At 44.4% G+C, this 16,564-nt stretch overlaps 3 protein-coding genes across 4 annotated transcripts; 1 reads left to right on the forward strand and 2 right to left on the reverse strand.

The window, feature by feature from the left end:
* Window positions 1–99: 99 nt before the first annotated feature.
* ada2b (adenosine deaminase 2b) lies at window positions 100–5,609 on the reverse strand (the record flags this gene model as incomplete). Its single annotated transcript, XM_084483289.1, has 9 exons — window positions 100–291; window positions 662–864; window positions 1,221–1,378; window positions 1,657–1,765; window positions 2,586–2,676; window positions 3,228–3,355; window positions 3,945–4,155; window positions 4,464–4,683; window positions 5,279–5,609. The coding sequence occupies 9 exons, from the start codon at window positions 5,607–5,609 to the stop codon at window positions 174–176; spliced, it is 1,569 nt and encodes a 522-aa protein (XP_084339415.1). The 3' UTR covers window positions 100–173.
* A 1,199-nt stretch (window positions 5,610–6,808) lies between these two features.
* LOC311362927 (V-type proton ATPase subunit E 1-like) lies at window positions 6,809–11,401 on the reverse strand. Its single transcript, XM_084482838.1, has 10 exons — window positions 11,329–11,401; window positions 11,161–11,221; window positions 10,289–10,354; window positions 10,071–10,180; window positions 9,787–9,853; window positions 9,549–9,638; window positions 9,195–9,263; window positions 8,978–9,072; window positions 8,073–8,160; window positions 6,809–7,495 (listed from the first exon to the last, which is right to left on the reverse strand). Exons 2-10 carry the CDS (start codon window positions 11,191–11,193, stop codon window positions 7,433–7,435), a joined length of 681 nt encoding a protein of 226 aa, XP_084338964.1. The 5' UTR covers window positions 11,194–11,221; window positions 11,329–11,401; the 3' UTR covers window positions 6,809–7,432.
* An 832-nt stretch (window positions 11,402–12,233) lies between these two features.
* On the forward strand, window positions 12,234–16,250 carry LOC311363455 (uncharacterized protein). Of its 2 annotated transcripts, none has more exons than XM_084483404.1 (2): window positions 12,234–12,352; window positions 14,339–16,250. In XM_084483404.1, exon 2 carries the CDS (start codon window positions 14,545–14,547, stop codon window positions 15,409–15,411), a length of 867 nt encoding a protein of 288 aa, XP_084339530.1. In that variant the 5' UTR covers window positions 12,234–12,352; window positions 14,339–14,544; the 3' UTR covers window positions 15,412–16,250. The 2 variants fall into 2 exon arrangements, with proteins under 2 accessions (XP_084339530.1, XP_084339531.1); XM_084483405.1 differs by having other exon boundaries at window positions 12,255–12,326.
* The last annotated feature ends 314 nt before the right edge of the window (window positions 16,251–16,564 follow it).

A 16,564-nucleotide genomic window follows, 5' to 3' on the forward strand; every position in this document is an offset into this window, starting at 1 on the left:
TTTTAATTTGGATAACCAACAAGCAGAATAAACAATAATAAATAACAAAGATGATGATAATGTTCTTAAAATATGTGCCTTCATATTTGTATTTTTCCATTCATTTCAAAGCACAATGAGCTTGTACAGTGTAATTTGATTTCCTCATATTTTAGTTACAAACAGTAGTCCGGTTAAAGAAATCCCTTTGTGGTCCGGCTTTGATTTCCATTTGAGGAGATGAACATGTCCCACTTCTCCCTCCACCGCTCCAGGCCTGCCTCCTTCAGGTGGGGGGGCAGGGAGCTGTATCTGTAGGGGGGCACTTCAGGGTTATTCTAAGCTCTACTAAGGTTGTGGGAAAGCAAAAACGTAAACACTACACAACGGCTAATTAAATATAAAATCAATTTCACTTTTCATTACTGTCCCGTTACAATTTAATTACAAATGGAAGGGGGTGTGTAATAAGCAATGTAACAACATATAACAGCATGTACTTAATATGTGGTAACGTTGTAAAATGGAATTTAACTACACAATGTGGTCACAATGCGAGGTACACACTTTACCGGGGTAACGGACTGTACCGTAATGTAACCTTGTATCAAGTCAATGCTGTTACAGGTTGTAGCATTACTCATTACATGCATAACAGTCACCAAAAAGCAAAATGTCCCACTTGATCGAGTTGGCGGCCAGCTCCTTCAGAGTCCCCAGGTTCGCCCTTAAGCCTCCGATCCCCACGAAGGCTTGGTAGAAGTCGTAGGAGAGGCCGGCGTTGCCGAACAGGGAGGGGTCATCGGAGCTGATCACCAGGGGGTGGCCCTCAGACATCAGCACCGCCGCAGGGTGGTTCCGCAGGTCAGATACCAGCTTCAGGACCTACAGAGCAGACACCCCGGGACAATGCACTGACAGTCATCTAAAGGTTGAACTCTATCCTGGTACAATGCAGGCCTTCAAGCCCGTCAACATGAGGGTTTGGATGTTGTTGAACACTTAAAGCCTGCGGCAACACACTACAGCAGCCTGGCGGTGTCTCATCTTGCGCTGACTCACGACCAACAGCCCATGGCTACGTCGGTGCTATGACCGAGATTATGCATACTATTTAGGGAGGTTTGTTCACTAGAGGGGAAATGAGACCAGTGAAGCTCACTCCCGAACCAATAAGAACCATACAAGCACCTCGTATACACAGGAATGTCACAGAGTGTGGTGGTGTGGTATGAGCTGACCTGATTGGAGATAGGACACAGCTCCACTGCCACGTTTCCCGCCCTGGCAAGCTCCTTGGCGAGGGGGTGGTGGGGCAGGGCGTAGCCGTGGCCGATGCGGGTGGTGTTTAACAGCAGGGCATCCAGGATGTTCTCGTCCACATCGGTGCCTTCTTCATCTACATGTATACACGGATGTAGAGTATGAACATACGGTAAGAATAGATTCTATGAATGCACTCCTAGTAGTAAACGTCCGGGGGCTTCACCACAGGGGGGCCTTATGGGGCACATGCCCCCCCCCCCCCCAAAAAAAAGTTTTTATGTTGGTTTGCTTATTTTAATCTTGTTTTTCTTTTGAATTCCTACTACTGTCCCGTACTGTCTGCTGCAAACGGGGATGTCTTATTTGATCTTAAAACTAGACATGGACTTGGAGAGAACATAAAGGACCGACCTGTCTCCCCTGCGTGGAAGAAGTACGGCAGAACCAGTCCCAGGTAGGCCGGCAGCAGCAGAGCATCCCGGAAGTACCACAGGTTCCTGCCACTGTCCTCCCTGCCGACCTTCAAACCACACCCGGTATTTAGATTGCGTGTCGACAGCCATCATGTTTTATTTTGATTAGGGCTGTCAAATTAATGTTAATTTTGATTAATTAATCACAGAAAAAATAACGTGTTAAAAAAATTATTGTTTATTTTTTGCCTGAGATGCATTGTATCTTGAGTGAGATGGAAATATTATTAATTTGATCTTAAAATGCACTGTATGTTAATGAAAGACATGTTTTAAAAGAGACATTGAACTTTAAAGTCTATTATTCATTGAATCACTAATCTGCCATAATTTATTTGAATTAAATTATTTGGAAATACTTTCTCTGCAAAATGTAAGTATGCGATTAATTTAGATTAATTAATCACAGAGCCTGTAATTAATTAGATACATATTTTTTAATCGCTTGACAGCCCTAATTTCGATTCATTGCTAGCTAGACACAATGTCAAATTCGACAAGGAGCAGGACTGCCACCACTGACGTTCTGATAATGACTTCTCATTGGGTTGTCGGTGTCGTTCATGTTTGCTTTCATTAGGGGGATTTAGTGTTACGAATCGATTCTGTGTAACGCTCACACGACAAGAGCTCCGACCAAAATATCATAACATGTTTGAGAAAAATCGGGATGTAGCAGACTGGATCGATAAGACGAGGAATGCAATTATCGGGGCTTGTGGATCATCCCACACTATAAGACCCAATCTGAGGAAATTAAACTCAGACCCGGCTGTTAATTTCTGTAGTGTATGCCTGCCCTTAGTTGACAAGTCTGGGGTAAACTAGTGAAGGTATGTGACGAGTGGAGGGATCTGGTGAGCTCACCAAGTCAAAGCCTACGACCACATCGGGGAAATCACTCTGCATTTGGATGGCTTCCATCACGGCAGCCTTGACCCGAGAAAAACTCAGAGACCTGGTGGACAGAGACAAAGCAAACATCATCAGACTGAGCCCATGTGTGAGGTCACAACAGGGACACGCTCAGAGACCTGGTGGAGACAAACTAAACATCATCAGACTGGGCCCATGAGGTCACAACAGGGACACACTCAGAGACCTGGTGGACAGAGACAATCCAAACATCATCAGACTGAGCCCATGTGTGAGGTCACAACAGCTCATTGGTTTAATAAGAATTCACTTTGCCGTTGTTGAGCTATTTGTTCATGTTAAGGCAGCCTTCTGTGATATATAACTAGCATGAAGGTATCTCCAGAATACATAGTGTTGGAACTTTAAACTAAATACATGCAATACAATACGTCCACTTGCTTATTTGGTTAAGTGTGTAGATTTAAAGGAGGTAAACCACAGTGAACTGTAACTTTGACTTAATACTTGATGCTATATTTTTATATCTATATTTAGATCAGTGCATCAAATTACATCAATTTATGAAATAAATTTAAATGAAGCAATTCTTAAGCCTTTTTACCGGCCATCACTGGGTATTTAGTAGCCTACCTGTGGACAGTGATTATAATGCGAGTTCCCAGGAAGTCTGGGTGATCTTCCACAAACTGCTGCGTCACTTCCTGAAATGTCTTCAAGTACCAGACCTTATCGTGACGGCTTCCATCCAGCTCATATGTCTATATCAGAGAAAGACAACATCAGGTGACTTATAATAAAAAAAAATAATAATAATGGACAGAAATATGTAAAATTGTGCATTGGGGAGGGTAACATAGATGGATGTGTTTTTGCCTTTAGTTGCGGCTTAATTGTCCCCACTATTCTGGTCCCAAAGGGTCACGAGTAAAACATGCAAGGCGGTACCAGCTGATTGATCAAAAACTGGATTAGATTGGAATCAATATATTGATTGACAATTTAACAAAAGGTACCACAACAGCCCCAGATTTACAGGAACACCAAATCCCTGACCACACCTTTAAAAGATGCTGTCAGATTTGTGTTCATTCTGGGGCTGCAGGCCCCCTGTAAATGCCCTCTAAGCTCCCTGTAAATGCCCTGTAAGCTCCCTGTAAACGCCCCTTCAGTTCACTTTCAATGACCTGAAGTCTGAGTGTCTTGCATCAGCGCTTCATCAGCAGCTGACCAGGGAACCGTTTCAGCCAAAAGTTAATACACATGCAATGGCACATGTCTCACCTATAGAGGGAGTCAATGCTAAACGATCTACAAGTGGTGTGGACTGTGGAGGTGTTGTTCTCATACCCTTGCCAGCCCGCTCCGGAGCTCCAGGTACATGATGTTGTCTCTGTGAAGCTCCTCAAGGCCCTGGTACAGGTAGTCCCTCAGTACGGGCGCGTGGGTGATCAGACCCGACGCCACCACAAACTTCTTCTCAAACTTCTCCCAGGCGACGTCCTGACTGGGGTATGCCAGGTCTGGATCCTCGGTGAACATGGTGAGGTTCTGGATCAGACTGAATGACATTCACCAAATCCAATTTGATCATTTTAAGGTTTTTCATGTGACTTATTAAAGATGCTGCAGTAAGATTTATAGCTGTAATTACGTGTACTCTTATGAATGCCATAGCCATTGGTCGGCTATTAGTGAGAAAAATGATCAATCATATTAGTTTATAGCTGACCAGCCTTTGTACAAGGCTATTTTGATTTTACTGCCTATCCATGAGTCGAGATTAACAATTAGATTAACAACATTATTGGCTAATTTCTACATCAAAGCCGGCCTAGGAGGATGACGGTGAAGAGCTTTGATATCAACCTGTTGTCAAAGGGTGCGGGGTCTCCCATCTTGGCTCGCAGGGTCTCCAGCAGATACCAGTAGGAGCAGTCCCACGTGAGCCAGGGGTAGCCGGTGGAAAACACAAAGCGCACCGATTGGTCGCTGGTGAAGCAGATGTAGCAGTGGGGTCTGTAGGTGACGTTCCTCACCAGCCAATCCACGCCCACCAGAGTGGAGCTGTGGATGTGGAGGGCCCCGCCTACACAGAGCCGGGTCAGAAACAATGGTAAATGGACTGCATTTATATAGTGCTTATTTGTAACCAGTGCCCCCCAAAGCGCTTTACAATATTGCCTGACAATCCCTCATTCATACACACACACACATTCACACACTGATGGCGGCGTCAGCCCTGCAGGGTGACAGCCCGCTGGCAGGAGCAGTTAGGGTGAGCTGCCTTGCTCAGGGACACCTCAGCTAGGAGGAGCCGGGGATCAAACTAGCAACCTTGCGGTTACCAGCCAACCCACTCTACCTCCTTAACTACTGCCGCCACAATGAGGTGTTGGATCGATGAACAGCAGCTTTCAGGGGTCAGACCTTTACCACTTAGCTGCCATGAAAGCCAAACACCAGCCCTGCAAGATCACCTTTGGGATTGCAAGATGGACAAAATGGAATATGTATTTGCTTAAATAAGGTTGTGGTTTGTGTTGTGATGTGGGTCGATGTGTATCTTATAATCCTGTTCGGTCATATAGTCGATTAACCTGTCGAATACAACCTCTGACTGTGACCCATGTGACATTTGTGATACAAAAGAAAAAAACAAAGTTTAAAAAGAAAATGATGACCTTTGGGCATCTTTTGAAGCAGGGCGAAGATGGGACTCTTCTCTATGAGCGGCTTGGCCTTGAAGAAGTGCATGGCTGGGGGGAATGCCGTCTGGGACATCTCCCGCCGTTTCATCCCATGGAGCTGGGCGTCCAGCTTCGTCTCGGCGGCCGTCAGCGTCACTGTGCCCCCAATCTGCCGGGAGGTCTCCAGGCGCATGAGGGAGTCCCTCTGGGTGGGGTCAGGGGCCGCATGGCACACTGCCCCCAGGCCCAGGAGGACCAGGAGCACCCAGCAGGTGAGCAGCCGGAGGCCTCCTCCTCCTACTCCTCTCCGCACTGAGATCACCATGTCCTTAAATGACCATGATCTTATATTCCACTAGAGGGCGCAGGTCGGCTCCTTTAACGCTTGGTTTAAATGGAGCATGTTTTTCATTGGGCGCTATGGAGAATAAACAAGAAACAGATTTTAATTAAATTGAATCCTTGATGCTTATGTCAGGCAGGTTCTTTTGGAGGCCTAATTCAGCTTAACAACAAATGTTAACGATTACCAGTATGTTGTGCACTAATAACATAATAATCAGGCAACATTGATTAACTCGAAAATAATTTTACAAGATTAAAAAAACGTTTTGACTTGGAGACAGATATAATAAACGATGTACAATTATACAAATCTCAAACTGCTTAAACTGTATTCAATCGGAACGGTGGTTGTTTGTTATTGTGTGGTTGTCATGATAATGTTGTAACCTAGGTATTGAGAACATTGATAAAAGACCACATACCTCTCAATTGTTTTTGTGAGGACTAAAAGGACTAAAGAGTAAAGTAGCACTTTAATAAAAGGTGTACCCTTGACTAGGGTGACCAGACGTCCCCGGATTTGACTGCGACTGAAAGATCCGAACCCCCCCCCCCCCCCCCCCGCCCGGTAAGGCGGGGGGGGGGGGGGCGGGGGGGTAAGGGCAGTGTCCCCGTTTTAGTTTTCTATGACCAAAAAAACTACATGTTTGGTGGTTTTACACCGCAGAACCAAAACTGTCCCCGGATTTTGTCTCAGAAATCTGGTCACCTTACCCTTGACGCTGTTAATATTTATATTCACAGAAAGTTTTAAACACACTACATGCAAAACAACCCAAGCGCCAATACCTGCGTAGGGGCCCGATGTCTCTTCTAGGATCTCACATTTTAAGCAATAACTCCTCATATACTTACCCAGCGCTCTGCAAACATTGAAATAAGTTGTTTATCCTCACATGATGGGCTTGTAGCGTCCGGTTTCAGCTCGCTACTGCTCATGACCCATCCACAGCAGACAATCGCGACCAGCCACTCCAGCAACTGAGCTGACTAGCCCCAAGGCATCGGATAATCAAGGCATTTTCTTCCTGACGAGAGACCATGTGGTCTACTAATAAAGGAAGCATGAATGGCCACTTTTACCCAACAGAAGCGGTACTTCACGTCCTTGCTGATTTTGCAACAAGCGCTCATTCAGTCAATAAGTAGGCTACTCATTCATTTAAAAAAGGAAAAGAGTAGGAGTTGATCATCATTTTTTACTTTGTTACATTTCAATAACAGAGACAATCAAGAACAAACAACCGTACACACTTATAATTTAATAACACATCTGGAGTCCTGATATACATACAGTGCAACGTCAGCCACACATCCGATACACTATGTAATGTACGATAAATGTAACATTAATAAATTAACTTCACCATATATATCATATTATCACTAATACTTCATTCACTCTGTGATTGGTCTGAGCAGACATAAAGTAAAACAATGCAATTTGTAATGAGGGGCCAGTGATAATGGACCAATTGTAAGGAAACAACATAATATGTAATTCTGAGGATCTAATCAGCGCCTGAAATGTTAAACATCCAACCAATCACAATGTCCTTTTACTCAGCAGTGTAAGCACAATACAGAACAACCGTCTTATTCTTCTCAGGTCCAACCTCAGGTCTTAGATTACCGCTTCCATCCTGTACTTGTAGTTGCACAGAAACATTACAACAATACGTCACACAACAAAAATGTGCATCATTTTGAGTTGGAATTTAACTGGAATATAACTATCGACACAGGAATGGGATATTTTACACCACAAAATATAAAACAAAATGGAGACTTCTTGAAAGCAGCTCAATCCAAGAACTTGCGGTTGGCGTTCTTTCCGAAAAGTGCCACCCGGACTTCAGGCATCATCTGTAAATAGGAACACGTTGTTATATAATGTACAGAGAGGAGACGTAAAAACACCATCTGTATCCACCATTGTACGGCCCAGACCTCCTCACACTTGGAGGACTTGACCCCGACAAACAACCGCAAAAGGTCTTGCATCACAATACATCCGAAAGCCAATTGTGGACGTTCCATAATTGCCTAAGAAATAGTAATATATCAAACATGTTTGGGATGAAAAATTGAGGCTTAATGCTTCCATTTTCAGAGTAAAAAACTTCACGATTGAGAAATGTAGTCAAACACATGTGGGCTGAGCTATGATAACACTGTGCGTGCGCATGTCTTTAAAAGGGGACATATTATACCACCAGGTGTGAGTGTGATAATGGTGGTATAATATGGTATAATATGTCCCCTTTTAAAGATGCTGTAGGTGAGACGGCACTGTCATTTGAGTGTCATTTGTTAGAAGCTCTGTAACCATCCGTGCGCTGTTGGTCAGCTAAATGCTTTGTGAGAATATCTGTCATGGTGGATGGCGGCTCATCACACTCACACCTGGTGGTATAATATGTCCCCTTTAACCTGAACGTACCTGCTGAGCCATGAGGTCCAGTCTGCTCTCAAGGGTGTTGGCCACCTTGATGTTCCCGCGGGCGTTGTACAGCTCAACGCCTCCGGAGCTGCAGAGAGAGGTGGGAGTATAAATACCACATAACACAACACTGGCTGTATATCACAAATACAAAGATTTGGTTTGAAATTGTGTATTTTCTTGGCTGTAAGCTAAAGAATTCAAATATAAGAAAGAATTAAAATCCAGTGCCATTTTTGTAAAATTAAATGCGTCTGAAAAACAGACCATGTTATTTATTTTAGTGCCAGGGCTACCAATGGTTAAAGGGTCACTATCAGGTCAAGCAAACGTAAAGACTTATTTTATGTGTAGACAAAGCTTGAAGTCGAAAATACTCATTGGCCTTAAAGTGGGAAAGTCTGTGACAGAGACAAACTGATCTTATTTCCCCAATTGCTCCTAACCAAGCATCAATGGTTGTTCTTGCGATGAGAGGGGCTCCTGGAAGTCCCTGAACCAACTGGCCAATTACAGGGAATGTTATTAAGTGGTTTAAACTGTATTTGTGCTATTGAAGATCTAAAAACCATGTAAGGTTTATTGTCCTTAAACGTCCCATTTATTGTTTACTTGCCGTTTTACAGAGAGGGGGGAGAGAACATTTGTATAAAAGAACAAGCTACGCACATCTTCACATACATTTAATAGTTACTCTTCCATTTTAGTGCAGCACTCAGCCAACATTTTAAAGAGGTTTTGTTTGGCTAGCTAATTGTTTTGCGAACTTGGATTAACCACCACAGCACTGTACTGGTTCAACCCCTAGTGGTGAAAATGGGTTTCAAATATTTTGAAAAGACAAAAGATTGCCATAGTTGCCTCTCCATATTCAAATTAATATTCCACAAGGCAGAGGAACGTACATGTCTGGAGAGAGGTAGGTGTCCTGGTCGATGCGGACCTCCAGGTTGATCTTTACTGCCTCCTTGAAGGCAGGAATGTTCCTCTGAATGGAAGCCTGGATAGAAAAATAACAACAACACAAGTTCATTATTCTCCCAAAATCAAGAAATATGGCTTAGTGCTTGCAATTCACAACTCAGAAATAAGAAATCAGAAATCAGAAATAAGATCACCCACCTGCACCATCTGGAAGTCCTGCTTGCGACAGCGAATGGTCACTTTGGGTTCCAGAAGTTGAAAGAATCCCTGTTAAAAAAAAAAACATGATTCCATACCAGGTACAGGAAGGTTTGACCTGATGTCGCACACATTCAAGGCCGCCATCTTGGTGCTATTTCACCATTATAATAATCAGAAAAAAACAATAACAACAACTAGTTGCGTGGTGATTCTAGAATTTCTGTTCAAGAAGCTGCAGCTTGATGGCGGCTTGGCCCCTGCTGCACCAGTAGGGCTCCAGGCTATAAGGCCCTAGGTTCTCGGGCCTCTAAAGGGCTGTAGGGAACACCCCGCAGTGGTGGATCCACAGACCTGTAGGATGAGGCCGTCCATCAGGGCCGGGTACCTCGCGGGGTCCTTGGCAATGGTGGCTAGCCGCTCACGCGCCTCGTTCAACATTTCCTGAGGACACACAACCGACCACAAATAAAATAAACAACACCTCAAAACACGGCTCTAAATGAGGAAGGAACCATACATGACATTTGGGCGGCCAGTAAGAGAGCGTTATGAGGAACACATTATTCCACAGTTACGACACAGGGCTTACCGAAATCATATCATCACGCGCCTTCAGCACTTTGAGACGGGCCTGGTTCATCAGGTTGGACATCTGACTGGAAGGTGAACACACAAAACTGAATTCTGGAATTCAGAAGGCAGACCGGCATCGCTGACTCTACCTAGTTCACAATTAAATTGTTCAATGATGATGGACTACATAGAATTATAGAAGTCACTGATCACGGGACAATGCTGGCACAGCCTCCCCCCCCCCCCAGTGGAGAGAGGAAGTTGAGGACACTGTCCAGACGTGACTCAATGGCTACTCACATTTTCTTCTGCTGCTCGATCTGCTTCTCTTTCTTCTCGTAATACTCCATGATCTTTAGGCGCTGCGTCTGCACCAGCCGTCCCTTCTCAATGTTGAACTCTTCTTCTGCCTGCACACACACACACACACACACACACACACACACACACACACACACACAGTATGAAAAATACTAAGTAATATGTGCTCTTGTCCAGAAAATGTGGTTGTACGGTACCTTGGCATCTATCTCCTCTGCCTTCTCATTGGCCTCCTGTTCAATGAAGGCCATCATGTGCTTGATCTGAAACAAAGACACACATTAAACCTGAATAGTGAAGCAAAACCCATGCTTTTATGGTTTTAGGTGCCATCAAAGAATATAATAGAATGCCTTTATTGTCATTACGTTTTCAGTACAACGGAATTGTAGAGCTACTCCAGTAAGGTGCTTCATTAATCATAAAAAACTCATTCCACCCTTCATTCATTACACACAGATGTATATCATATAGGCTACAAGTGATGCACATCTCTCCAGGGCTGTCAAAATAGTTTTAATTAAAAATTATGCTCACTGAAGAACAAATGCTCAAGCATTCCTTGACTGTCACTAGCACCCTGGCGTTGAATGTGTCATGTTTAAGAATCGTCCCTATGCATTAGACTAATTTCCATTACCTACTTTAGATGTGGGGCTACATTTTGTGAATGTGGTTGCGGTTATTTGGACCAGTTTGTGTAACCAGTTATCCAAAACTTAATTCAAATGTCCCCTTTAGGCAAAGGCATTGATCACGTGACCAAGGGCCATCTGCAGTGCAGTTTATTCGTGCATGTTGTTGCCTAATCAGAAAATAACTAACGTAATGCAATATCGCTGCTAAAACAGAATGGCCAAATTACGATACACGGACCTTGCAATGTAATTAATAATAAATCGACAATATAGCCCTTTGTCAATGTCACACTCATTGTTCAGCGTTGCACAATGAGACACAACAGAAAACGAATGTTACCCAGCAGCCATTTCAACATAAATACTAATTAAAGATCGAATAAAGACCGAAGGATGCATTAATGAATCGTGAAGGTTAAAATGTATCGTACCTGCTTCTGGACGTCGGCATCGCTGAGCGCCATGGTTGCAGCCGTCAAAGATCCGCTGGGCCTACGAGAAACGCACTTGTTTAGAATAATTTCGGAATATATGAACACCAAAAAAAAAGCAATTAAAGCGTATATTACGATTGGAAAGAAATATGAAATATATATAACCTGGAACTGGAGGTAAGGGAAAATTGAATTAGTCGCTGCAGTCGTGACTCGTAAAGATACGGAGGATCAGCTGATATTCAATGTCACGTGATGCGACTTCCGGCTGGATAGCAAATAGGAGGGGAACTTCAATCCTCCAATAGGATATTTTCATTATATCATCAAGTAAGTAATTTATTTTTGTTTAAGGAAATGAAAATATTGTATTTAATACGAACATGCACGCCACTTTTAACTGTTAGAATAAATAAGCATTATTCATCAAATATTGTGTCACGTGGAATGTGACGCGTCACCTGTATGTGTGCGGCGCGTCATATATTCTAATGTGCGCAATGTCATATTGACCAACACTATCCTACACGACTGTCATCCCAAGCTTAAAAATGCCCAAACCTTTTTCCCAACAAAACCAGAGGGTGCACATTGATCTATTCGTTTGAACTATTTAACATGATGTATCCAATCATTATAAATGAGTGTTAATGTTCGTGATGTATCCAATCATTATAAATGAGTGTTAATGTTCGTCAATTTATTGAGCTACATTGTCACTGTAATTGACGAATTATATTGGAATTATATAGAATTATTATTATTATTATTATATAGAATATAATTCTATATAATTCAGCAATTTCATATTAAATGGAATTGCTGATGTGTGTGTGTGTGTTTGTGTGTGAGAGAGAGAGAGAGAGAGAGAGAGAGAGAGAGAGAGAGAGAGAGAGAGAGAGAGAGTGTGTGTGTGTGTGTGTGTGTGCGTGTGTGTGTGTGTGTGTGTGTGTGCGTGTGTGTGAGAGAGCGAGAGAGAGTATGTGTGTGTGGGAGAGAGAGGGCTAGAGAGGGGGGGGGGGGATAGAGAGAGAGAGAGAGAGAACCCCACTAGAGCATAGTGTTGGCTTGTCATGTGGCAGTTACAGCATGCCTGTCTGCCGCTCAGTCCTGTGTGTCTGGTGCGTCGCTCCCTGATCCAAAGCATCTCAGCAACTCTCTCAGTAAGCTGTTCTCAAAGTGTGCCCAGGTAGACCTTTTTATTATTGCTCTTCTCTGTCTGTCTCTGTGTGTCTGTCTGTGTGTCTGTCTCTAGACAGAAGACGCCATCATCCACAGAACAACATGAATGACTGCTTTGTTTTGTTGTTTTTCTTTTACAATTAATCAAATTGGAAGAAAAGTGATGTATTAAATCAAGTGATATTGTATTTTTATTGAATTGTATTATACGATTTGTGTAGATAGGTCGTTAAAAGGTCACTTGTTACTATTTTAGCGTAGCCATGGCTAATCAAACTTTCTATAAAGGGAGGAAAGGAAAGATAAAGAAAGAGATAATGGGTTGATATAATTAATTTTAGGTCATTTGTTGTTATTCTGCCACTTCCTGTTTTTCTCTTCCACACTGACCTTGTCTTAATTGTGATTGGCTTTGGGGTCAATGATATTTGACGTTCTGTGTAAGTGTCACACTTGTGTGTCACTATATAAAGGGTGACTACCGTGCTCCACATTACACTGATTGTGTTCCAGGAACAAAGACAGGTCTCTGGTTTTGCCAAGAACAATGGAAATCCAATTACCCCAATAGGCCAATCAGCAAATAAGATCACACAGTTGAAATAGTTTGTTGATTTCAAACCAGATTGTTGGGAAACCATCTGGGGTTGATTTCTAAGTTGCCTGGCGAGTTTTACTGTTTAAAACACATTTCTCTCACCAATCGGATCCTTTCTCCTTGGCCTCAGCCTATTGGCCAGCAGGACCTCCAGCTTAGACATGAAAATAAGTCACCACCAAAAGCAAGCAACAATATAAATATTTAAATGCAGAATGCTGAATTTCCTCGATCGGAATTTGGACGCCTCATTCGAATTTTTGTTCTTTTTTTAAATTACATTTAATAATTCATTATGGATGACTCAACATGATGGTTTATACTTGGGATAAACAATGAATGTTTATGAAATGACTGTATATATCCAGGCAGAGTTAACAGTGAGTTAAGATGCAAACAGTCCTACTGTTGGTGCGTTAGCAATCATGAAGACCTTCTTCATCTTCACTCATCACTGCCTTTAATAACAGTGTAGGGACCTCTTTGGGTATTTTAATGGCAGCCCCCTTGGAGCGAAGCGTCTCCTGCTGAACACTGGTGCCAAGTTTCACAAGCTTGCATGCAACCTGGTGTGAAAGTGGCGGAACATGGGAGAACAAGGGATGAAAATAGCTATTCTGGGACCTAAAGGCTTGTAAATATTTTCCACCAGCCAAGTGGAGACATGGAGCAGAGTGTGAAGAGGGCCCGTTTTATACCAACAAGTGTCAGTAAAGGTTATGTTAACAAACTTCTGGGGTGTAGTCGGCTTGGCCCAGAGTTGAATCAAAAAACTTTTGGCCTAGTTTAGAAAATCATGGCTGCATGTTTTCGGAATTTCCAGGCAGATTTTGAGGGTCTGACATCACAATCCCTGTTAATCCTTACTCCTGACCACTGCTGACGTCATGGTGAATCTTTGGAATGGCTTCCACTCTCTGGTGACAGATGGAGATGTATATAGCGCCTAAAGATAGAAAGATATGCAGGGACAGGGCTATACATAGAAACATAGCCGCTGCAGCACACAGCCCTGCCTGCACAACTTTTCCGATCTGAAAATGTGCTTGTGTCTCCACGGGCACGCTCGCATCGGCTGCTCTGGAAAAATAATGACAAGCAACGAAAATCATACAAGAAAACCACGGGAAAGCATTGGATAATTAATTGATAAATAAAAACTAAGTCATATTTTGGTAGTTTTGTATGTCTTTTTATAATTCTTAGTTAGTATAAGTAAGTAATAATAGTATTACATTTTTTGTATATATCATTGTTACATGCAGTGCTTTATGCCTGCACTTGTATATATGCTGGTACATACAGTATATATAACTCAAATGTGTGTTATATTTAACAATGAAGTCAATATAAACCTGGGTGTCTCAACGTGACGCTGGGCTTCTCTCTCCGCAGCCCGTCCGGCCTTCACTCTGGAGGGAAAGGCTCGGCAGGCGACGCCCAGCAGGGGAGATGGAGGTGCCAGTGGGGCCTCTTCCCTGTCTGGAGACACCAGCCCTGATTGGCTTAGCCGTGACCCCGCCACCCTGCCCCTGAGCCAGGGGGACATCCCTCCCGGGCCCTGGCAGAGTGAGAGCCTCCTGGCCGAGTCCTGGTCCACCATGGGCGACCCGGACACGGAGGACGCCAAGAGCCTGGACAGCAGTGAGGGGGGGGTGCTGCTGCCCGGAGAGGAGAACCACTCCTCCCCCTCCGACATGGTCCACCTGGAGCGGGAGGACGCCGAGATGCTGGAGGAGGAGGAGGAGGAGGCTGTGGAGACAGAAGAGGAGGAGGAAGCAGAGGAGGTAGAGCCGGCCGGAGCAGAGGAAGAGGACGACATGCAGAGCAGCGTTCTGAGTATGTTGGGGGGGGAGCAGGAGCTGGAGGAGCTCCGGCGGGAGCAGGAGCAGGAGGAGCAGGAGGAGGAGCAGCACCTCCGCCCCTTGAGCTCCCAGCTCCTGGTGGCGGCGGCCGAGGACGCGCTGCGGGCCAGTGCCCACCGCCACCTCTCCGGGCGGGACGCCTCCACGGCCACGCCCCCCATGCCCATCTTCAAACTCCAGCCGCCCTCCAGCACATCTACGCCGGTGCCCTCCATCACCTCCTCCTCCTCCTCATGCCGCCCTTCGGAGGTGGTGGAGGAGCAGCGGTACTCCCGGCAGGAGCTCCTCCCTCCGCCGGTTCTGGTGCCCGTGGTCGCTGGCCAGCCTGCTGCCACCGCCGAGAGCCACGCTCCTGATCAACCACGGTTCTCCCAGATTCCGCTGGGCTCCGTCGGAGAGGAGAAGGTCCCGGACGCGGGGCCACAGAACCCAACGACGGAGGCTCCCGAGGTGGAACCCGCCGCCACCGCCGCCGCCACCGCCGCTGCAGCGGCGGAACCAGCCGGATCGACCGACCTGCCGATGATGCTGTGCGGGGGTGCGGTTCTGGTGGTGGTGGTTGGCGTGGTGACGTACGGAGCCTTGGCCTACGGCAGGAAGTAGGACGTCTGTCTGGTGGAACGCTTGTGGGGTGGGGTGGGGGGGGTACTGCTGTTTCACACGTCTTTTGTTCCATCCAGTATGAATCTGCACACAAGTCCTGATTCACTATTGATTTTGGATTTGTGACACAATGCAATAGACAAAGAATGGCAGGGGTCTGAGAGTTTTAAAAAGAGGGAACAGAAAAGAGCAGACGTAAACAACAACAAACGCCCTAGTGTTTGGTGTTGCATTCACACACCTGTGGTGCCTGTGGTCGACAGGCCAGATTGATTCCCTCAACCGATTAAGAACCAAGGCCGTAATTGGTCAGAATGGTCTCAGACAGAGGCAGGTCCAGGTGCAACTCGAAACTGATTTTCTCACAGAGAATTTCAATCACTAATAGCTGACAGACGGCTATGGCATTCGTAACAAACAACACTCAAATTATAGCCCTTAAATCTTACCTTAAGCACCTTTAAGAGTCACCTTTGTGACATTAAGAGTTGAAGTGGTTCGCAAACACGTTACACCAGATGAATGCACTGTTCCTCATGAGAAATTCCACTTGTTTCCCTCTGCAAATTCTGGATTACCATGTTTCGTGACCTTCAGTATAACATAATAGTATATTGGTATTTACTGTAAGATGAAGATACCTGATGATGCTACCTCAGCTCCCACAGAGCTCAAGGCCTTTGTTTCTGAGTACAACTGTTGCACAACTCAAGGAAAATGTTAACGGTGGGGAGGAGATAGAAATGAAGCTACGGTATTAATGCTAACACTGTTATCATTCTTTGTGCCAGTTTTACATCGCGGAAGAGCAATCAATAAATGACATCTGATATATTCTATTAAGATTCATGATGCTTATTTTGACTCTTTTCAATGCCATTAAAAGTCAACAATGCTCATCGTGATGTACATTTAATATAGGAAAGAACCTAGAGGCTAAAGCATGAATGTAGAGAGAATCAGGATGTCTTTTTGTCATAATTTTTACCACAGAACCTGACGCAAACACAATCTTAGTCCAACAAGGCAGCATCCACTGCTTTGTGCTAGTCTAAACGATAGTTAATGGTATTTGTATTTGTAACATACACAGTGAAATAGGAGTGGAAATGCTTACAGGATTGTGAAAAATAAGCAACAATATTTACAGTAA

This window comes from Micromesistius poutassou (assembly GCF_964030765.1).
Source record: "Micromesistius poutassou genome assembly, chromosome: 18".
Taxonomy (NCBI): Eukaryota; Metazoa; Chordata; class Actinopteri; order Gadiformes; family Gadidae; genus Micromesistius; species Micromesistius poutassou.

Excerpts from the sequence above, each read along its gene's own strand:
- LOC311362927 (XM_084482838.1), bottom strand. The coding sequence starts at position 11,193 with ATGGCGCTCAGCGATGCCGACGTCCAGAAGCAG. Across the intron at positions 10,355-11,160 it reads ATGCCGACGTCCAGAAGCAG|ATCAAGCACATGATGGCCTT; the intron begins GTACGATACATT and ends TCTTTGTTTCAG. Across the intron at positions 7,496-8,072 it reads TGGACCTCATGGCTCAGCAG|ATGATGCCTGAAGTCCGGGT; the intron begins GTACGTTCAGGT and ends TCCTATTTACAG.
- LOC311363455 (XM_084483404.1), top strand. The coding sequence starts at position 14,545 with ATGGGCGACCCGGACACGGAGGACGCCAAGAGCCTGGACAGCAGTGAG.